The sequence below is a fragment of the Microcebus murinus genome, chromosome 26 (assembly GCF_040939455.1).
Source record: "Microcebus murinus isolate Inina chromosome 26, M.murinus_Inina_mat1.0, whole genome shotgun sequence".
In the NCBI taxonomy this organism is placed as follows: Eukaryota; Metazoa; Chordata; class Mammalia; order Primates; family Cheirogaleidae; genus Microcebus; species Microcebus murinus.
In genome coordinates, this window is record NC_134129.1 from 17,223,614 (window position 1) to 17,246,950 (window position 23,337).

At 36.2% G+C, this 23,337-nt stretch overlaps 1 protein-coding gene across 4 annotated transcripts; it reads right to left on the reverse strand.

The window, feature by feature from the left end:
* Positions 1-309: 309 nt before the first annotated feature.
* OCIAD1 (OCIA domain containing 1) lies at positions 310-23,267 on the reverse strand. Of its 4 annotated transcripts, none has more exons than XM_012768741.3 (9): positions 23,057-23,265; positions 21,615-21,677; positions 21,097-21,177; positions 15,688-15,741; positions 11,584-11,631; positions 10,519-10,654; positions 7,957-8,132; positions 3,236-3,388; positions 310-813 (listed from the first exon to the last, which is right to left on the reverse strand). In XM_012768741.3, exons 2-9 carry the CDS (start codon positions 21,670-21,672, stop codon positions 776-778), a joined length of 744 nt encoding a protein of 247 aa, XP_012624195.1. In that variant the 5' UTR covers positions 21,673-21,677; positions 23,057-23,265; the 3' UTR covers positions 310-775. The 4 variants fall into 4 exon arrangements, with proteins under 4 accessions (XP_012624195.1, XP_012624196.1, XP_012624198.1 ...); XM_012768742.3 differs by lacking the exon at positions 23,057-23,265 and adding an exon at positions 22,914-22,932; XM_012768744.3 differs by lacking the exon at positions 3,236-3,388 and having other exon boundaries at positions 23,057-23,267.
* Positions 23,268-23,337: the final 70 nt, after the last annotated feature.

A 23,337-nucleotide genomic window follows, 5' to 3' on the forward strand; every position in this document is an offset into this window, starting at 1 on the left:
CATATTGTTTGAAGCGGCTTGGCTAAATCCACAGATATGAATAGCCAACTGTACACCAAATTTCTAGCGCTTTGAATCTGCAAATTTTTTTTAACATCTTTTTTAAAGGCTAACTGCACTTTCACATTTACCATATCATTATTAAATATTCACATATAGATGACTTTTCCTATCCCTACAAAACACCACTTACTTATAATTGTACTTAAAAATATTTACCAACATACAGGCTGGTGGCCAAAACAAACAAAAATATTTATCAACAAATTGCAAACAATAAAACCATAAAATCAATGAAGATGAGAGCTGTTGCGTGTTCCTTTACATTTTATTTGTCATAAACGTCAATACAGCAAATATGAAGAAAGGCTTTTAAATACTTTTTTGATGTAAAGCTTAGCACTTAAAATTATGCTTGTTCCCCCCCCATCCCAATTCAACATGCAGAGAATATTTTCACATATGCTGATTCCAGAGCATTACAATCTCTTAATAGTTACAAGAGTATCTCTGACCTGTAACTTAAAATGATTTCACAAACTGTATAAATCATGGTATCATCCATCATTTATATAGTTCCCAAGGTGAGTACATTTACACAATAGTAACACTAAATCTGTTTTTAAAAACATCATAATAAGTCAAAGCACAAAACCCAGGATCTTATTTTAAATGTGTTTATGAAGACTGCTGACTCAAAGCATGCAGGTATTCGTGACCACCTAGATGAAGCTGGATACTGAAACTCCTCCAGCAGGTCCACTGGTGTAATTTTTCACTCATCCCAAGTATCTCCATATTTGTTTACTTTGACTAGGAAAAAAGCACAAATAGTTGATGATTCCAAATAGTAGTAAGTAAAAGACACTATTTTAAGTTTGATGTTATGATGAAAGTTATGTTTCTCTTCCATTTGAATAAAAGCACATGAGAGTCAAAGTGTAATTATAAAAAGTGGCTGGCTAGACTTTTGTGAATTGGAGGTTGGACACAACTACAAATGCTCTGCATCAAGAACTTTACATAAATACTTGATCCCCATCACAACCTGACAAAGTAAATGTAATTCCCATTTCAAGGGTGAGAAAACAGATTAGTAACTTGCCCAAGGTATAAGCCCTAACAAGTAGAACTGTGATTTGAACAAAGGTCTGTTTAGGCCCAAAGCCTGGGTGTCTTTACAACTTAACCATACTACCTAAGCAAGCGTGGTATATAATATAGCATATACAAAAAAAACAATTGCTAGGAAATAAAAATAACAACACACATTTGAATTATGTTTTTCACACAAAAAAATATAGTAAGAGAAATGGTCAAGTCTTGAGGTTGTGGTTAATTCAATCTTTTCTCCCATGAGCTGTACTACTACTATGAGAAGGAAAGTTTCCAATATTCCTGATTTGAAACATGCTTCACTGTCTTGTCTATTCTTTCAATTTTTGGCTTCTCTTCCATATAGCCTTCATCTGCAAATTAAAATTCTTCAGAAGACCCAAGTAAACACAGCAATGAAAATAAGCTTATCACAGTGTGGACCCTTTTAGAGATTTCATTAAGTCAAAACTATTTAATAATTATACAAGACATTATATACCCTTTTCCCATACATTTTGCCTTTTCCCCTGCTCTTGTGCCCTCATGAGTATATGGGTAGAGTTTTCTAGAAGCTACTTGATATGTAGTGACATTGCTCTGACAGCTAATGGAGTATGTGCTTGGGTTTTAAAAATTTCTCAGTTTTAATTTGTAATTACACAAGTATCAACCATAAGCTAAAGTTGAAAACTTTAAGCAACATTTTCTGACTGGATTCAAGAACATTCTAGAAAAATCACTGAACTATTTCATAACAGGTCTTTTCTTTAAATTATATAAAGCACAAAAAAATAGCTTTCCTCTACAAAAAAAATTAGTTTCACATTACTGTGTCACGCAACAGAACTTCAAGACTGTTCAGTCGAAATCGCAAATGTCAAAATCCAGCAAATGCTAAAAATTTAACACATTTCCTTTTCTCAATCTATTACTATAAAAGCCCCAATCAAAACATTCCATTGCAGATGCAGCACAACGTACTATGCTGTGCAGACACAGAAAAATTATAAAAATGAGAAAAATACTACTTTCTGCTCTCAGGGAGCTTACAGTCTAAGTCCTCAAATTAATCAGCAGAACAAAGTACCAGTAAGTCTTTACATATCACAGAATAATGGCCACTGGATGTGAAAAGTTTATGCTAAGTGTTTTTAAATAACAAACATTAACAAATATGGTAGATTACAAATCTATTTCAAAGCTAGATTTTTTTACATCAGTAATATGACACAGCTATTACCTATCATTGCTATAAAAACAATTCTAAATGAAACAACAATTAGAAATAAAATTAGCTCTAAAGAATGATTACAATAACAAATACTAAGGATTTTTATGTATTTTTGCATTCCTTGTGGTATATGACTTTCAGGAAGGTACCAAAAGACCTTTTCCTTCCTTTGATTTTTAAAGCAGTAAATAGAAAACCTTGAAACAATGACACATCCTCTGAAATTCCTTAAGAGAGAAATCATAAAATTCTATGCTGAAATAGCTACAAAACCCTATTCAAAACATGCCCTCTTCCTTTAGAGGCAAACTTCTGTGTCAGAAAATTTACCTTGGGCAATGTATAGCTGTGCCAAAAGAACTTAAAAGAAGCCGTGGTTTTAAAATTTATGATTACTTATAAGGATAAGGTACTATTTAAAAAAAAAAAAAAAAGAAGTCAAATTCCTCTTTTGGTAATGCTTTGAAAGCTGGTTTGTAAGATACGTAATTCTTCCAATTTCACAAATGTACAGGAAAAATCAATCTCATTACTCATGACTCTGTGGTTCTGCCAGAAGTGGCATTGCAGCCACTGTCAACCTCCGGCCTCCCGCAGTCCCCTAGGTAATTTGTTACAAGGGAAAAACAGCCAAATGGGTGTATAACTTCTACCTTGTATTACAAAACTAGTCTCACTGACTTAAACCTTACTATTTGGACTCCACTATTTTCTAACACAAAATAGCCTTTGGAACATCTTACAAACGGAAGAACTGATAACTGTGAAATAACTATTCTTTTTAAAATTTTTTACTTTGGTTAACTGCTTAAAGAATTAAACCACATATTAATATAATTAATGTTTATACTAATTGTTTAGTTTCCAATCCTAAAGCATAAAGTGATTCAGACTAAACTATCATACCTTCTTTTTTTGGCACTTTTTCCTGCATAGGCCTGACTGAGGGGTCAGTCTTTTGTGTTAAAGTTACTTCATATGACTCTCTGTTCTTATTCCTTAATTCCTCATATGTAATACTCTTTCTTTTAGGACTTTCTTCAAGGTTGGGATCAGGTCCTAAAACAACAAACAGTTAATAAGGGGTGATAAAAAAGGATTTGGATAAATCTAAAGCAACTAAATTTTAGAAATGTTCCTTATCCTATAATCAAAATAGAATAAAGTGAAATAAAGGATCAAATTATTACCACTATTACAAAGGTACTATACTGTAATTATAAAAGTAAAATCTACTTCCTCTTACACTTTTAAAAGCTTTTATTTCTAAAAATAGAAATCAACATCAAAAATTTTAAAAACTAAAATGGGTAGAAGAATGGGTATCATAATACATAATAGTAGCATTTAAGCTCATTAAAATGCTAATATCTTAAAATAATAAGTTCTTCATGCTGTATATGGAATTAAAGAGAAATATATTCTACAGGTGACAACTGAATATAACTTACATAGTGTAGATTTTATTTAGTAATATTTCCATAGTTAAATTTTCCTATAAGCACAGACTCTATATGCAAGCAAACACCACCAGCTATTTTTAAAAATCACTGATTTTACCTTATTTATGGAATTGAAACAAAAATACTTAAAATAATTACTGAAAAGTATAAAATAGTCTTTAATCAGAGCATGGATCATTTTCAATTTAATCAAATGGGTGCACCACTGAGGCAGAAGTACCAACTACTAATATAATTTTGGCCTGAGCATCAGCATTTATTCTTTATCTCTCACAAAGAGTGCCCAAGTGTGAACATTTTATATATGATCAGAGTCAAATACCAATGTGAAAATAGTGGTCATTCTTATCACTGGTTGACAGGATCAAATATTAAACAGTTTATAAAACATATAAACAGCACAAAAGGCCATATACATTTTTTTTTATTTAATTTTTGAGACAGGGTCTCACTTTGTCGCCCAGGCTGCGTGCAGCAGCGTAATCACAGTTCACTGTGACCTCAAACTCCAGAGTAGCTGGGACGACAGGTGCGTTCCACCACACCTGGCTGATTTTTAGCTTTTTTTTTGTAGAGATGGGGGTCTCACTTTGTTGCCCAGGTTGGTCTCGAACTCCTGGCCTCAAGAGATCCTTCCACCTCAGCCTCCCAAAGTGCTGAGATTAGAGATGTGAGCCACCCCCCCACCCAGCCCATATAAACATTATTAAAGAAATCAACTTATGCTAACAAAACATTCAGTGACCTACTACTTAATTTACAAAGTCTTAGACACTACGCCAAAAGTAGTATTTTTTCAAAGAGGTTTTCAATAAGCCATACAAACTGGACAGATCACTCTAATAATATAATCACATTAATAAGTAATTTTTTAAAAAACAATTTTTGTTAAGTGGTCCTTATTTGGAACTCAAAGGTAAAATCCCAGTGAATAATCAGAATTTTCTAAGCAAAATAACTATACATGTTTTCAACTATAATCTTTTATTTTACTAAATGTATACTATTACTAATACAAAGCAAAGAGGATTTCTCTTAATTACTTCTACCACTATACCATGGCTGAAAACGAAATTTTTCTTGCTGAGAAAAGAATGCAAAGAAAAATATTATAACCACCTACTGGGCTTAAAGCACTTTACATTTCATTAGTAATAAGTAATTACTGAATGCATTTCCCTTCACCATACATGGTATTTTAACAATTCTGAAGGAGACAGCATGCATCACACTATCTGAGGGAGACAGTGCGAAGGAGCCCCGGGTTTTTGTCACCACTATGCTGACCATCAGTGAACGTCCTTGGGCAAATCACTAAGAATGTCCTTGGGCAAATCACTAAGCTTCCCTGAATCCTGGTTTTCTCCATTGTGAAATACGGTAGCTTGACCAGATTATCTCTGAAGTTCCTTCCAGGTCTAATAATACTTTTTCTTATCCAAAAGAACAGTATTTTAGTGTTCTAAAATTGTGATAAATGAATGAAAATAAAAATTAGAAGATTGGGGAGAATTTTTTTCCACTTACAAAAGCCAAATGACAATATCCTACAATTGTATAGAGAACACGATTTACTACTTGGGGAAGGTTAAAAAGAACTGGAAGGAATAAAGAAATGTAAAACAGCATTGATTTAAATTTAACTGTAATAAACTCTTAAGTCTCATAGCAGCTACAAAGGAGTGCTTTTCTACTTTAAAAGATTAGTATCTCTTTGGATTCCTGGTAAAAGCAAGCAGAACTAAAGATGGCAAAAGTAGGACTTAAACAGAAGGAGACGGTGGCCTGGTAAGAGGACAGTCTCTGAGGCAAAGCAAAAGGAGGCCACTGCCGGCCCACGTGGCGAGCAGCGACAGAGCGGCAGGCTGGATTTGGAGAGGGGAGCAGAGAGCAGAGCAGCGAAGGACGGCTGGCTGCTAGGGAGGGCGTGAAATTATATGATAAAACCTGGGCCTTGCTACAGTCTCTGGGTAGAGACCAAGGGGCTTTTTGTTTGTTTGCTTTTGTGTGGGAAAATTATATAACATGGAATTTTCTAACGCAAATGGCAGGAAAGATGGAAGTCATTACAAGGGAAGAGTTGGTGCAAGTCTAGAATACAGTAGTCCCCCCTCCTGTATCTGTGGTTTCGATTTCCCCGGTTGCAGTTACCAGAGGTCAACAACAGTCCAAAAATATTAAGTGAAAAATTCCAGAAATGAGCAATTCGTAAGTTTTAAAATGCACGCCGCTCTGAGTGGCGCGATGAAATCTCACTCAGTTCTGCTCCATCTGCACAGACTGTGAATCATCCCTTTGTCCACACTGTCTATACTACACGCCTGGTAGTCACTTAGTAACAATCTAGGTTATCGGATGGAAAAAACATAGCATATACAGCGTTTAGTAATATCTGCGGGGTCAAGCACCCAATGGGGGTCTAGGAACGTGCCCCCTATGGATAAGGGTGGACTGCTGTACAGAAATGGACTGAATGTGACACTGTGAAAATGAGACACAGTGAGAGACAAGGACAGCTGCCTATGGAGATAAGACAGTGACTGTAACTGCCCTCTCCCTAATGTGCCTACTTGCCACCCGCTTCCCTTTCTGACTAATCTGATGTTGTCTTTGTTTCCAACTATCTCGGGGGAAAAAAAAAAAGTTGAGGATTAAAAGACTCTCCAAACTTTCAACCGAACTGTTTAATAATCTGAACTTCCATTCTCTCCTGTCTTTTATTTTCTGCAAGGTACTATCTACCCCTTTGCCCCAACTCTTGCTCTAAAGTAGTGTTGTCCAACGTAACTTCCAGCAATGACGAGACTGTTCTATGTCGGCACTGTCCAACATGGTAGCCACTACAACATGTGACTGCTGAGCAACTGAGATGCCACCAAAGCAACTGAGAAACTGAATTTTTAATTTCATTTAATTTTTATGATTTAAAGAGTGTACTCTACAGAGGCCCACAATCCCTCATTCAAACCATTAGGGTCAGATATGTTTCACAATTCAGAGTTTCTTGGATTTTAGAAAAAGACTAAAGTATATAGCCCTTATGTTACTTAATATCCATCAATTCAGAGGTTTGGGGCAGCAATGAGTAAGCAAATCCATTAATATTTCTACAATGAAATAAAGGAAAAGTCTTATTAGGTAAAGTAAACAATAACTATATAACTTATGTCAGTTTAGGTCAGGGTTTGCTGCCGAACAAGTTCATGTCATATTTTACTACTAGTTTAATTATTAAAAACAGAACAAAACTTTTGGTTTTCAAAGCTTTCTGGATTTTAGGATTTTAGATAAGGAATTGTAGACTTGTACCTCCTATTTCTAATATCTCAGCTTATACTGCAAACTAGACTAAAGAAGGAAAGAGACTAATGCTTTGAAAAAGTCTATTTCTACTTGCTGGGCTTTGCTGCTGATTATTTCATCTGATTCCCACAGTTCTTTAAGACAGAGATTATAATTTCCACGGAAGAGATCAAGAAACTAAAAGATCATAAAGTACATTTACTTGCCCAAGGTCCCAGTTAGCAAATGCCAATCATGATTCAAATCCAGACCTTAATCCAAAATTGATGTTGTTTCACTTACATGCATCATCTTCAAAGCTAGTATTTACACAAATCTCACAAAGCATTATCACAGGAATTTTCTCACTTGACAACGGTTCTGTAAGGCAGGTAAGTTATTATTTTTCTTACATTACAGACAAGGAAGCTGAAAGCCTTTAAAACCAGCCTATCAAATGTAATCTTTTTAAAAAGCTGTTTGAAGCCTCTACTCCCTGAGGCATAATTTATCAATTCTTCACTAATTCCACGTGTGTTAGTATTTTCAATTACTGGGACGTATTAGTAATTTATCCTTATATTTCTGCATCTGCTAACAGACTGAGAGATTTTTCAGGGACGAGAAGCCAGTCTAATTTATCTTTATGTCTTCCATACCTAGCAAGGGTGCCTGACACCTAACTTGTCCTCGAGAAAAGTTGAATGTATGAAAGAAGAAAACACATGAACAAACATGCTCAGTTTAGGCTGATGGACGAGTTTAGGCTGACAGCTGATGGTGGGACATACAGGTGATACCCAGTAGAAAAGGCCATCAAATAAAGTTTATACATACTCTGGACCATAAAATGCTGAAATTCATTTCAAGAGAAGTTTCTACCTTGGGCAATATGGTCAGTAATACCAGTGGGAGTGGACTCATTCATAGACGCACTGAAGGGAACGGGCTCATAACGAGGAAGCATCTCTCTTTCGACGTTGTCTGCTGCTGGGGATGTCACGAGAGATGACTGACCACTCACATTTGAGTCGTATTTTGACTTTCGGGAATAATGCCTGTAAAAGAAAATCATATCGTATAAGATATATGAGTCGTTGCCTATACCTTAAAGTGCTAAGGTATGAAAACAAGTTATCCAGTTATAAGCAATAAAATCAAGGCTATTTCTTTATGCCACAGAAACATTTAAAAAATGTCCTGGCCCACTTATACTACTTAAAAATTATTACTCTTAATATGGAGAAATAGAAAATGTATATTCAACTTACTAAATAATAGGCTTTAGAGGCCGATTTTTTTTTTTTTTTTTTTTTTTTTTTTTTGAGACAGAGTCTCACTAGTGAGTGCCGTGGCGTCAGCCTAGCTCACAGCAACCTCCAACTCCTGGGCTCAAGCGATCCTCCTGCCTCAGCCTCCCGAGTAGCTGGGACTACAGGCATGCGCCACCATGCCCGGCTAATTTTTTCTATATATATATTAGTTAGCCAATTAATTTCTTTCTATTTATAGTAGAGATGGGGTCTCGCTCTTGCTCAGGGTGGTTTCGAACCCCTGACCTTGAGCAATCCGCCCGCCTCGGCCTCCGAGAGTGCTAGGATTACAGGCGTGAGCCACCGCGCCTGGCCAAGAGACCATTTTAATGTGTTTTAAAGTTCCTGGGAAAAAAGTACTTCAGATCAGGTCTAATTTCAATAAATATGTCCATTTCCCATATCAGTTGTGAATTTACTTCCACAGGTAGGAGTCTACATAAACACTAATTTACTAAAACAGATACAAGTAATACTATATCTCTCATGAGGTCCTACATTGCTTCCCATTTATGACATCGCCATTTATCTACCAATCTACTTAATTTCCTTATTATTTATTTAGCTACCTATCAAGATTCATTTATCTATACTTACAATATAAAAACCAAACAAATCACAATCTGAAGAAAACCAGAAAGAGCTTAAACATTGTTTTATTTATTGAACTTAGAAGTCCAAGATTTTTAACATTTCAAAGTTTTTAAAAGCGTTTTTTCTTTTTATTTCAATTACAAGTAATATTACCACATTACAGAAAGCTTGGAATAAGGGGAGAGAAAACCCCATAAATCTTCTCATATTTTTACAAGTTATATATATAAGTAATTTACATATATAAATAATTTCATATTTTACATGAAATTATATATAATTTAATTTATATATAAATAATTTCATATTCTACCCATTCAGTTTATAAGAAGTATTTCTTCATGTTGCTTCATCAACTTCATAATCAGATTTTTAAGTACCTTTACAATGTTCCCTTAACACATATAACTTAGTTAACCACTCACTCCCCCTTCACAGTTTAAGGTTGATCACAGTTCTTCTTTATTAAAAGTAAATTTTCTCTATTAAGAGTAAAGTTTTAAACAACTTTGTGCCTATAGTTTTTGGTTTTCATTTTGGCTAGATTTATAGAACGTAATAGGAAAATTCAAAGGATTCCAAATGTTATAAATCCCAATGTATGTTGACAAAATACTATGTGAAATACTTATCCCAATTTATACTAGAAATGTATTCGGGTACCAGTTGAGTTTTGAAATTATTTAATCAAGAATTAACTATTATTCCTAATATGAAGCCAGATTATCATAACAAACATCAATGTAACTATTTATCTCCAAGAAAATTAAGCAAGTATTTTCTTCAATTCATTGCTCTACTATTTCAACTCATATTCCCTACCATTTATTTAAGAAGCATTAAAATGAAAAGTTGGAAACCGTTAAGAGATGGAATTGATACAATTTGTGAATTCAAAGAAAAGTCCACAACACAGTAACCAAAGGCTGCTTGCTGAACATAATCAAGATGAGATCCTTTATTCTAGGACATGTACTCCCAATAAGACGTCATTCTATTTCTAAAACAACGGTAGCCAAGTCTCGCGTCACTTTTTTTTTTTTTTTTTTTTTTTTTTTTTTTTTTTGAGACAGAGTCTCGCTTTGTTGCCCAGGCTAGAGTGAGTGCCGTGGCGTCAGCCTAGCTCACAGCAACCTCAAACTCCTGGCTCAAGCAATCCTGCTGCCTCAGCCTCCCAAGTAGCTGGGACTACAGGCATTCGCCACCATGCCCGGCTAATTTTTTGTATATATATTAGTTGGCCAATTAATTTCTTTCTATTTATAGTAGAGACGGGGTCTCACTCTTGCTCAGGCTGGTTTTGAACTCCTGACCTCGAGCAATCCGCCCGCCTCGGCCTCCCAAGAGCTAGGATTACAGGCGTGAGCCACCGCGCCCGGCTTCTCGCGTCACTTTTTAAAGTAAGTTACCTTTAGCCTACAGCAAATGGCGAGCTTCCAATGGTGACTCAGGCAATGTTTCAAGCTCTGAATTATAGCAGTATCTAATTGGTTCTTAAAAATTAAAAACCTTAAGTAAAGATCAGAATCTGGCATACCCAGTTGGTGAAGATCGCCGTGCTTGTCCTGATCGTAAAGCTTCTCCAAGAGGGGAATTTTCAAGATTCTTGAACTTCTCTTGGCAAGTTTTCACGTACGAAAGCTTTCCAGCAAAGTATCCCATGATACAAGCGACTTATTTGTAAAAGTAAACAAAAAGTGTGACTGAACATGCCTTTTAGACAAAAATATTTTCTAGAAGAACATTTTTTAATAAGTGTGATTCTAAATATGTGTTTGGTTTAGAAAGACTGAGATTTCCTGAAATAATGGCAAAAGTACCACAATTAAATCAGACTCAGAGTTCACAGAAAGATTCTATGGATATAATTCACTTTCCTAAAATAAGCCAAAATTAAGTTGTTATAAATATATCAAGTCTAATTTACTAACTACTTATTAATTATATACAGGAAAAGATGTGGTAAAGGTATAACGAAAAGAGTAATAGATGAGGAATCTAATTCTAGCCTAATCACAGGGCTTTGGGAATTTTCCTGTAAAATGGGAAATTAATCACCCAGCCAATTTCACAAAATTATTTTAAAAATAAATTAGATGCAACAAATCCCTTAAAATAATAAATTATGGAGCATAACTGAAATGTGGAAATTACTGCATCATGTAATTGTTTTCAACACAAAAGACAGGCTAATCTGAAAGATTTCACTTCTTTTAAAAGAATGATTTAGCTTCTTTTTCTATTAACCATACTGCGAAATGCAAACTAAAGGGATTTCTTTTTAAATATTAAGCTTAGTTTTAAATATCGTTTTGATTAATCAGAGTATCTGCACGTAGACCAAAAATTTATTTTCAAATACATATCTTTACAAAATAATCTCAAATTAATAGCTCTATTATAAAGAGAAAAAAATGCCTCTTTGAAGTAATGATTTCAATGTTAACAACAAAATATCCATAGTCCATTTAATGAACAGCTTAAACTTTTCAGATTTGTTAGAAAAAATAACCACATAACTAATATATGACAAAATATCTGACAAAATTAATGACTTTTAAGTAAAAAAGGCTAAGAAAACTATAGTGTTATTCATACTTACATATAAGTTTAGGGATGGAACCATATTTGGGATGACTTGAAAGTATTCCTAAAGAAAAAAAATTAAGTATTTCTGAGTAACTTTGTTGAAAAAGGAAAAATCAGTAAAGACTACCTTTAAATATTACCTGATAATATTAGCTCTTTCCAAGACCCTAGAGAACTCTATGCTATTTAAAAGAGAGAAGCAACTGAATATAGTATCAACAGAAATATGAAGAAACTCTAAAAGACTCTACAAACTATTACAATAGGTGAATTTGGAAAGATCATTTGATACAAAGTCTAGATAAAAAATAAAAACTGTTTCTCTATATCAACAACATACAAAAAAACCCAAACATTTTTAAAAGATACAATTAATTATAGCACCAAAAACACATCCAGGACCCAGCAACAAAGCTAATAAAAGATATGAAAGATCTCTACACTGAAAGCCACAAGTTACTGAGAGAAATGAAAGCTAAATAAATGAAGAAATACACCATGCACATGAATTGAAAGACTACTAAAAGGATGGCAATTCTCCACAAATTCATCTATAAATACAATGCAATCCCAATTAAAATCAAAGTTTTGTAAAACTTGAAAATCTTATCCTAAAAATCATGTAGAAACACAAAGGACCAAGGCAATATTGAAGAATAATACTGGGGAACTGACTACCACAGCTAGCAAGACCTATATGATAAAGCTGTAGTAATTTTAAAAAGTCTGGTATAAGGACAATAGGTAAACTGACCAAAACTAGAAGAGAGTCCAGAAATGGATTCACACAAGTACAGACACTTGATTTATGGAAAAGGCAACACTATTACATGAATGGTTAAGTCCTTTCAAAATGCTGTGTTGAGTCAATTACATATTACATATCCCTAAGAGGGGAAGTGTACCTTGATCCAACCCCACATAATATTCAAAAATAATTCCAGATGGCTTAAAATTTTAGATATAGAAATTTAAAAAGCTTACAGGAGAAGACATGTACAGACCACATTTGTGTTCTTGGAATAGACAAAGATCTTAAAGAGTCTACAAAAAGCACTCATCAGAATACAGAAATCTAATAAACTGGACTCTTAACATTAAGAAATACAGTTAAACAGAGTGAAAAAAAAATAATCACAATGCACATATCTGACAGAAGACTCATTCCAAAATACACACACAACTCTCACAAAACCAACCAGAAAACAGACAATCTAATGGAAAAATGGACAACAGACCTGAACAGATAATTCACAAAAAATGGTATTTTCAAATGGGGTATGAATAAAAGAAAAGGTCCTCAACTTCATTAGTCACAAGGAGATGCAAATTAAAACCACGATGTAATCAATAGCACTGTTCATGCACCACAATGACTGTAACATAAGACAAAAATAGCTAGTATTAGTGAGAATATAGTTGATTGGTTCAAATAGTTTGGCAGTATCTACTAATGCTGAATATACACATATATATATATATATATATATACATAATCTATGACCCAGATTACCAAGAGACACTGTTTACCAAGAGACACTGTATTCATGACACAACTAATTGTCTTGTTTGAGACAGGGTCTTGCTCTGTCCCCGGGGCTAGAGTACAATGGCTCATCACAGCTTACTGCAACTTCAAACTCCTGGGCCCAAGTGATCCTCCTGCCCCAGCCTCCTGAGTAGCTGGATTACAGGCACATGCCACTACAGCTGGCTAATTTTTTCTAATTTTTGTAGAGATGGGGTCTTACTCTTGCTGAGACTGGTCTTGAATTTCTGACATCAGGCGAACCTCCCACCTTAGCCTCCCAGAGAGCTAGGATTACAGGTGTGAACCACTGCTACTGGCCTAATTTTAATAGTCAAATTTGGAAACTACCAATTGCCAACATACAGCAGGGTGTATGATACATTCACACAGCAGGAAACTATATGGCAAAATATATGGCGTATATTTGGCAACAATATATGATCTACAACTACACGCAACAATGTGGATGAATCCAGTGGTATGTTGGTAAAACAGCTCTCCATATAAAAAGCTCTGATTTTAATGTCTATCTATTTCCACAGTATATCAGCTTGCCAAAGTTCCAGAAAATGTAACGATCAGTTCTCAGGAGCTGGCACAAGGCAGTTCCAGCATATGACTGGGCGAATCTCACAAACAATGTTTAAAGAACACTTAAATATATGACTTTGTACTAATCTGTGCTGTTAGCATCAGTTCATTTATACCACTGGGATGATAAGGAAGGGAAAAAGGAAGAGATAAGAATATCTGCATTTATAACCAAAAAGTTGTTCCCTCATTCTGTCACCAAGTAGTTATGTTTATAACTTACAACATAAAGGCACTACATATTAGGTAGTACAGATGTAACAGTAAACAAAACACTCTCTTTACCCTCATGGAGTGCACAGTCTAGAGAGGGAAATAAGATAAACAGAATAAAATGTGACAGTTGCTACTGATCCACTCAAACATTTGAGTATTTACTACTACGGACATGCACTATGTATGTCGTCTGTCAGGTACTAGACAGCCTGTTTTCCTAAGAAGTAGCCAGAATGGAGGCAAACAGATTTGTTAAAGGTTAATGTAATACCCTTTGCATGGTTGTATTAATTATAGTCCAGATGGAGGCAGACAATTTACAGAGACATTTAAGAGCTGGAAGAGAAAAGACATTAATGGGACAAGGCAGATAAGGGATAAAAGTGAAGGATGATGTCTATTTCCTGGATGATAGCATGCCATTCAGACATGAGGGAAGATTGGAGTTGGTTTTGTGAAAAATGAGTTCAGTTCAGGCAGAATAATAGGCACCCTAATTTCTCCATTCATAACTCCCTGTTGCCAGTTTTTCCTGCAAGGTAACATGATTAAAATGTTTTGTTTTGTTTTTTTCACAATACCAGAATCAATCTCACTCTATCAAATAACTTAAAGGACATACAAGTGTATACCTATATCCATGTATATAGATATCTGCATATATATATCTTGACTTGATTGCACATTTAAGGTTTTTGTCATGGTGTAGCACACTGTAATGAAGTTCTTTGGATGTTTCTTAAAAAACAAATTTTTACCACCTGAAATCCTCCCATTAACCTCCAAAACTACTTTTATCAATTGGTTGTGTGATGACTAAGTTCCGTACTTCCTACTGCTAATGTGAAAAGGCTAAAACTCGCTATCACAGTCACATTTTTAGAAGAGCTAGTTAATTAAAACAAGATTCCAGGGCATCCTTAAGATCACCACCCTTTTCTGGGACACCTTCCCATTACCAGGCACACCGTTCATGAAGTAAATGTAATGAGCAACTCTACTGCTTATGCCACTAAATTTTAAAATGCAGAGGCTGTTAAAATGAATACTTAATCTAAACTCAATTCTACATGAACACACTGTACTAACCGAGCCAAAAGAATTTAGGACAAGAAAAGTTTCCTTAGGGGCTTATTAAAAATAGATTACCTGCCAGACCTCTGACATTCTAATTTTTTTAAAAAAATGCGAACTCATCTATGTTCATCCCCCTAGGTGATTTATTTTTATTTATTTATTTTATATTCTTTAGAGACAGGGTCTCACTCCGTCACCCAGGCTGGAGTACAGTGGCACAATGACAGACCCACAGGTGATAAGACAAAGCTAGTTTAGGGAGCTACTGATCATTAAAGCAGCACATAAGAATCACTTGGGGTTTGTTAAAATACAGATTCCAGGGCTCCACCTCAGAGATTTTGACTTGGAAGGTCTGAGATGGGTCCCATGAATTTCTATTTCTAACAAGCTCCTAAGTGACGGTGTTATTGTTGGCCCACCTACACCAGGTTTGCCTCTCGTCCTCCCAACAAGCCATCTCCAGGTTTTTAATTATTTTTCTTGCTCTTATAGATTGTTAACAGTGCTATTAGTGTAGGAGGGCATCAAATTCTCAAATCATATTTGAGTCAGTGGATCCATGGAGACAAAAATCTCTTAATATTGTAGAAATTCATCAATGATAATGTTTAATACATTATCCTTGCTTTATCTAAAAATCAGGAAGATAACAAACATGGTGTACAAAATGTTAAATGAATTCAAAGTTTAAATATTTACCTTTACTAATTAATCCTTGAGTAATCAACATACTTGTTGCAGCCAAAGGCACAGCTAAAGGAGAAACAAGAACTTGTCAACATCAATAAAAGGAAAAGATTTTGTCTTAAGTTCATTAGGAGACAAATGAGTATCAGCAAAACCATCTAGGAAATATATTACGCAACTAAGACTTTTAAGAGATTGTTCCATTTTTTAAAGTTGTACTGTATACACAGTGGAAAAATTAAAGCAGCATTTTAAAATTCAGAAAACATCACAAAATACTAAGCAATGTAATTCAAGAGCCATCTAGATTTTGGCTCCAAAATAGCCAGCCATTTATTAATATCATTAAGATAACACAGTAAAAGTAACTCAAAGTGGCCAGGCATGGTGGCTCACGCCTATAAATCCTAGCACTCTGGGAGGCCAAGATGGGTGGACCATTTGAGCTCAGGAGTTCCAGACCAGCCTGAGCAAGAGCGAGATCTGTCTCTACTAAAAATAGAAAATTAAAAAAAAAAAAAAAAGTAACTCAATGTTACTTCTCAAGTTAGGCAAAAAAAAAAAAAAAAAAAAAAATCAAGGAGGGAAAGGCAAGAATTACAAATAAAAGCCACTATGGAGTAATGATTAAATTCCACATTATCTCATTTGCTTTTTACCACATTTCTCTAGAGTAGATTATATTACCACACTTTTAAAGATAAGGAAAGGAAAGCTTAGAGATGTTAAATAATTTGCTCAAGGCCAGCTAGTTTGATGGCAGGTCCCATATTCTAACAGAAATCTGTCTGACACCGGATCTCAAGCTTTTAAGCTCTGTATTACATTGTGTGAATCACAATACAAAATGTATTTGACTCTAATCAAATGGTAGCCGGGGCAAGAATAAAAAAGCATGCATTTTAAATACTAACTTCTTTCTTCTAAACCAGTTAACTCCTTAAAACAATACAATATTACATCTATATATATATTGCCTATAACCCAGAGTGAAAAATATAAAACTCTCATCATAATCTCAAAAGAAATTATAACTTAAAAAGTTATGAATCACTGTTTTCTATACTAGTACTAACAGAATTTTCTGCAATGAAGGGAGTTGGTCTTTGGCTGAGAAATCTTATAAGCAACTTGGTCTGGGAACTTGACTGGTAGAGTTCCCTACACTGGTATAAGTAAATGGCTCACTGCTCCTGGACTGTCTACAAATACTACAGTTCATTCTTTCCTTCCAGGAGTCTGGAATTTTGATACCTGCTAGGCTGAGAGTGCCAATGTGTCCAGCCCCCAATAAAAACCATGGGCGCTGAGTCTCTAATGAGCTTCCCTGGTAGATAACACTTCATACATGTTGTAACTACCTGTTGAAGAAATTAAACACATCCTTTGTGGGTGACTCAGTGCATCCACTGAGAAGACTCTTGGAAGCCTGTGCCAGTTCTCCTCTAGACTTCACTCCATGCTCCCTTTTCTTTTCCTGATTTTGCTTTGTATCCCTTCACTGTAAATTATTTTAAATATAAATAGCTACCTGAGGCTGGTGGCTGCTACACTGGACAGTGCTATTCCAGACCAGCGCAAACATGCTCTATAAGGAGCAAGATGGTAAATATTTTGGGTTCTGTGGGCCACTCAGTCGTCCCAATTACTCAACTGCCATTTTAAAATGAAAGCACCCAGAAACAATACAGAAACAAATGAACATAACTGTGTTCCAATAAATCTTTATTTAGGCACACAAAAATATGAATTTCATGTAATTTTCACAGTAACAACATCTTCTTCCTCCTTTGATTTTTTTCCCAACCATTTTAAGATTCAAAAACAATTCTTCATGCATAAACAAACATTTGGTCTATGGGCTACAGCTCATATCTTTAGCTCAAATCTGGTCTAAACTATGCATGGGCATTTTAAGAACCAATGTAATTAAGGCATTTGAATTATTAGAGAAATTTCATGATTAAAATCCCTAACTTTAGAGTAGGGCATTAGCTTTGCTATCAGACACAATTTGCACAAACCCTATGGTTTGAATTCATGGCATCCTACTAACAAATTTTACCTTTGCTGGAAAAGTGGTGTCTTTAATGTTGGTTAGAATGCCTTCATATACTATCATTTAAGGTTTTTCAAAAGACAAGTCCCTTTTAATTACAGCCTTAGTACCATTTGCAATCATTTTTCTCGTTCAGCTTGGTTCAAGAATTGTAACATGAAGCCCTGAACAATCACATCATAATGCTGTTACAGCAATTTAGAATGCTAAACGTGTACAACAGCATAAATTTATCAGCCAGAAATAAATCTGGACACCTTAGTATCTATTTAGACATCAGCCTAACATTACAACAATCCTAAACCTCGTCTACCAGACTTGTCTTTTAATCTTGTGTCATCAAGACTTGAAAATAGATCATTTTATCCTATCTACCATCCTATGCAATCCTCAAAGATTAAAAAAAAAAAAATCTGTTGTCACAATATAGCTGAGTTCGCTCAGAAATTATTCCTATTCTATGAGCCACCCAAAATTTTTATAAGTCCTTGATTCGTGATGACTAAGCATCTAAATTACTCTCAACTGGAGGTGTGCATTATTACGTAATTCTGACTCAGGTTCTTTCTATTAATAGCTTAAAACACCTGTAAGTCTCTAAATATTAGAGAAAGGATAAAACGGCAAAGCGTCTATTAAAGCTCCTATTATCTTCTTACTGCTCTTGGTTTTTGTTGATTCTTTTAGCATCACTTGCTCTCTTATCCATGGGTACCACCCAAACCTTTACCATTTATTCCATCATTCCTGAATATTAATCATGTCACAGATACTACTATCAGTTTTATGTTTTTATCTCCACACTTAATTCCTAGGTGAATTCACCAACACAACTACACAACCCACCCTAATTTCTCAAGTATACCTTTGCTTCTCTCTCTAGTTGCTTACAGACCTTCCACAATCAAATGTTACACTATGAACTCAAAACGTCCAAGCTAAACTGGTTTCCCCCTCCAAAAACAACTCTAACTGAACCTTTTAATCAACACTGTTGCCAGTCTCCTAAGCTGGATATCGTGAAGCTAATACTTGACTCTTACCTTTCCTTTATTCCCCCTTAGTCAATCTTTTTAAAAATCCACTTTGTATGTCCTTTAAAAAATCTTTCATTGCCAGCTCATCTTCTTTTCCAGTCCAAATGACACTATTAATCAACCAACCACATCTCCTTGATGACTGTATGCCTGGGTTGTTGCGAAAAGCTCCTAACAGATTTCTCCAAGTACAACTTCTCATCCTCCTAACCTACCCTGCACACTGCTAAGTAATCTTCCTTTAAGAAACCTTACCAATCATCCCCTTGGCCCAGGAACCTAAAATACATAATGAGTCAAACCGTTAACTCCTCACTGTGGTGTTTTATGTTCTACCCTCAATGAAAGGCCTCTGTTCTAATCTGTTCAACTGCAAGGATCTAACAGTGATCAAGTTATTATAGACTTTGCCTTTGCTCACTATTCCTTTCTTTTTTGTTCTTGTTACTTTTATTTTTTTGAGATGTGGTCTTGCTCTGTTTCCCAGGCTACAGTGGCATCATCATAGCTCACTGCAACCTCCAACTCCTGGGCTCAAGAGATCCTCCTGCCTCAGTCTTCCACCAAGTAGCTTGGACTACAGGTATACACCACCAAACCCAGCTAATTTTTAAATTTTTTTTTGTAGAGAAGAAGTCTCACTAATTGCTCAAGCTGGTGGAGAACTTCTGGCCTCAAGTGATCCTCTCACCTTGGCCTCCCAATGTACTGGGATCACAGGCATGAGCCATGGTGCCTGGCCTATTTCTTTTATCTAAAAGCTTCTCCATGCCAGTTACTCGGGAGGCTGAGGCAGGAGGATTGCTTGAGCCCAGGAGTCTGAGGTTGCTGTGAGCTAGGCTGACGCCACGGCACTCACTCTAGCCTGGGCAACAAAGCGAGACTCTGTCTCAAAAAAAAAAAAAAAAAAAAAAAAAAAAAAAAAAAACCACAAAAAAATTAGACTCCTAAAGCCCAGCAAAAAAAAAAAAAAAATAAAAGCTTCTCCACCTTTCCTCTTCATTTACCTACAGTCCTATTAGTTACTAAAATCTCATTTACTTAATGAAGCCTTTTTTATCTAATTCGATTCTAATTAATTAATCTCTTTTTAAAATTCTTATTGCAGCTATACACTTTATCTTTTTCTGGTTCATGTGTTAGCTTTGTCTCAAATACATCTTAAAACTACTTGAAGACAAAGACTATGTTTCATTAAACTTATCTTTCAAGCACAGTACCTTGCAAATTATAAGCATATATATATACCAGGCTGACTGATGAAAACGTACATCCTCTTAAGTGTTTAAGTTGCCCTTTTTTTTTTTTTAAACATTCCTTGCCTTTTTGTTAGAATCATCTTATCTGAAAGGACTACAGTTTCCAGGTGAAGGACTACTAGGGTTTTGTTCAAAAATAAGATATTTTATGTATTGCTTCCAACATTCTCTGTATTTAAAAAATAAAATCTTGATATATAAGGTCTCTTGTCAGAAATCAAAAGCTGTAGTGTAATAACATTTCACAATGGTAATAAAATGGGAACCTGTTCTTATTATGTAATGGTTAAAAGTATAAGAGTAGGCCGGGCGCTGTGGCTCACGCCTGTAATCCTAGCTCTTGGGAGGCCGAGGCGGGCGGATTGCTCAAGGTCAGGAGTTCAAAACCAGCCTGAGCAAGAGCGAGACCCCGTCTCTACTATAAATAGAAAGAAATTAATTGGCCAACTGATATATATATAAAAAATTAGCCGGGCATGGTGGCGCATGCCTGTAGTCCCAGCTACCCAGGAGGCTGAGGCAGAAGGATCACTCGAGCCCAGGAGTTTGAGGTTGCTGTGAGCTAGGCTGACGCCACGGCACTCACTCTAGCCTGGGCAACAAAGCGAGACTCTGTCTCAAAAAAAAAAAAAAAGTATAAGAGTGAAAATCCCAAGCTTCTGTTTCAGACAGACCTGGGCTTTAAGTCCAAACACCATGACTTACCACCTGTGTTAACACTACGTAACTTATTTAATCCTCAATTCTTTTATCTGTAAAGTGAGGGTAACAGTTATCAACCTTTTTAGGTTGTTTTTGTATGATCCACGTATACTCAATAAATGCTAGCTATTACTATTACTGACAAAATTACCTCATGGTTTTAAAAACATATTCTGGAAATAATTACTTTAAAATGTATATAATTCCTTCTAGCTCCTTAATCTCTTCTAACAACAACCATACTATGCCAAAAGTTTGCCAATTCGTTCTGTATGATGTCATTATAATTTCAGGTACAAATTCAGGTCAAAATTTCAGGTATAAATTTTGGATCAAATCATGTTGATTAGAAAATTGAACTCACATCTGAACCAAAAGCTTTCATCATTGCACTCTGCGAAGACTCTTCTTTCTTCCTCTGTTGGAATGTAATCAGCCCCTATGTCTTTTTACCAAGGAAAATCAGAAAACATTAAAATACCCATAATAAAACAAAGTCTGAAAAATTAGCTCAGTCTAAATATTAACAAGATATATCTAGTATTTTTTTTTAATCAAGTAATGAAACAATAGGCTTGTAAACATCTAACAAACTTTGACTTAAAACAGAAATTAGTGCTATTAATACTACCTCTTAGTGAAGGCTGGCTACATAATGTGCTGGGCCCACCGCAAACTGAAAATAAAATGTGAGACCCCTTGTTCAAATTATTAAAAATTTCAAGATGGTAGCATTACAGCATTAAACCAAGTGCGGGGCCCTAGGCGACTACACAGGTGACATGTGCTTGAAACCAGCCCACCTGCTCCTGTTACTCAAGGCAGTGAAACTCCCTTTACATAGAAAGTACTTCTAATTATAAATACATAACAGATAATTACAGGGAATTGGTCTTGGAACTTCTGCTTTCGGCTCTTGAAAATCAGCCCTCCCATTCATCTTTCCTGTATCAAAAACATTTATATTAAGCATTAGAAACTATCACGACATAGGCCAAAGTAAATCAAGAAAATGTATGATACAGTAAAACTACTAGCCTACATGGCTATCAATCAACAAATATTTACTAAACATTACTAACACCTTAAGTACTCGACAAAATAAAAATAGCTAACTAACAGACCTAACTAACTAACTTGGGACTGATTATTCATGTTAGGTCCCTTTACTGAAAAAGCATAGGTGTTTTGTAATTATCAGCTGATTAATATCAAGATGTAAAAAGACATCAATAAAACAACAGACATATTCTTCTTCCTGAAGCTGGTTTATTCCACATTACCCACGCTTTGCTCCTTTCAGAAATCTATGCCCAATGTTTAGGATAATTCCCCAAAATAGAAGAGGAAAAATCTCAAGGTATTTCTGGGCTTCCATTTTAAAAAATGAAATAATCATCAGGAAACGTGCAACCCCTCCCACAAATCAATATTCCAAAAAAATGGAATAACAAAGATGTCATATCCTTCTTCCTGCGGTGCAAAGCTAACAGCACATGCGGCATCCTCCAAACTTCGCCTCCTCCTCAAGAATATGAAGGGGAAAAAAAGCATCATATTCCAAGAATATATTTTTTTATTTAGTTTTTTTTTTTCCTAACCCATAACTCGGGACTTAAGAGACCAACAGATAACTGCGTATTTCACAGCATGTTTACATGGGACCATAATGACTCTCGTTTTAAAAACAATTTGCAAAATGGCATACGCAATGATAACAACTGGGGCCTTCCATAACTCATTTCGTCAACAAGCCGTCACCAGAGGCCTACTGCATGCCAATCCTCCGGACAGAAAAAAAAAGCAATAAAAAAGGGCAATCTGAATTCATGGATGGATGGAGCCTGCTGAAAAAAACTACTTTTATCCTAAAACTGCGTTAGGGGGAAAAAAAAAAAAAAGAAATCCTCTTATTTCCCACAAAGCATCTTTCCTAGAAACACCAGAAAGAGGCTGTCCCCAGGCCCCGTTAGACGATGCCATTTTAATCCCTTAATTAAAAAAAAAACTCAAAAAACCGGACTGCAGCCTCGCGGGCCCGTGCGGTCGACGACTGCACTCCATCCCCGCCCGCCCTGCCACCTCCCAGGCCGGGGCCGAGCTACACCCCCGCACAGATGCGTCGCCGCGGGCTTCTCCCATCCGCACCCCCTGCAAACGCGGCCTCGCCTCTCCCCGCACCCGCGCTCAGCAGCCGCAGAGCCGAGGCGCGGGTCTGCCCGCCTCACGGGCAAGAAAATGGCGGAAGGCGGAAAAGTAGCGGACGGCCGCGCGGTGGGTGTGCAGGGGGCAAAAACGGGGTTTTCTGCCATCACCTCACCCACCTCCCGACGACAGCGGCAGGCGACTGCGAGGCGAGCCCAGGCGACCAGGGACAGAAGGCCGGAAGCGGACTCGAGAGGGGGCAGGGAGGGGGAAACAAAAAAAAAAAAGCGCGCAGGACCGCAGAAGGGGGAGGGGAGCGGACAGCCGCTCGGCCGCCCAGGAGTCACCCAGATGCGGGCTCAGAATGACTACGACCCGGAAGCACCACCTACGGCAGGAAGTGACGTCAGAGCGCCCTGCCGCGTCTAAGAGCGGGCGGCCTTGGGATGGAAGCAGGCGC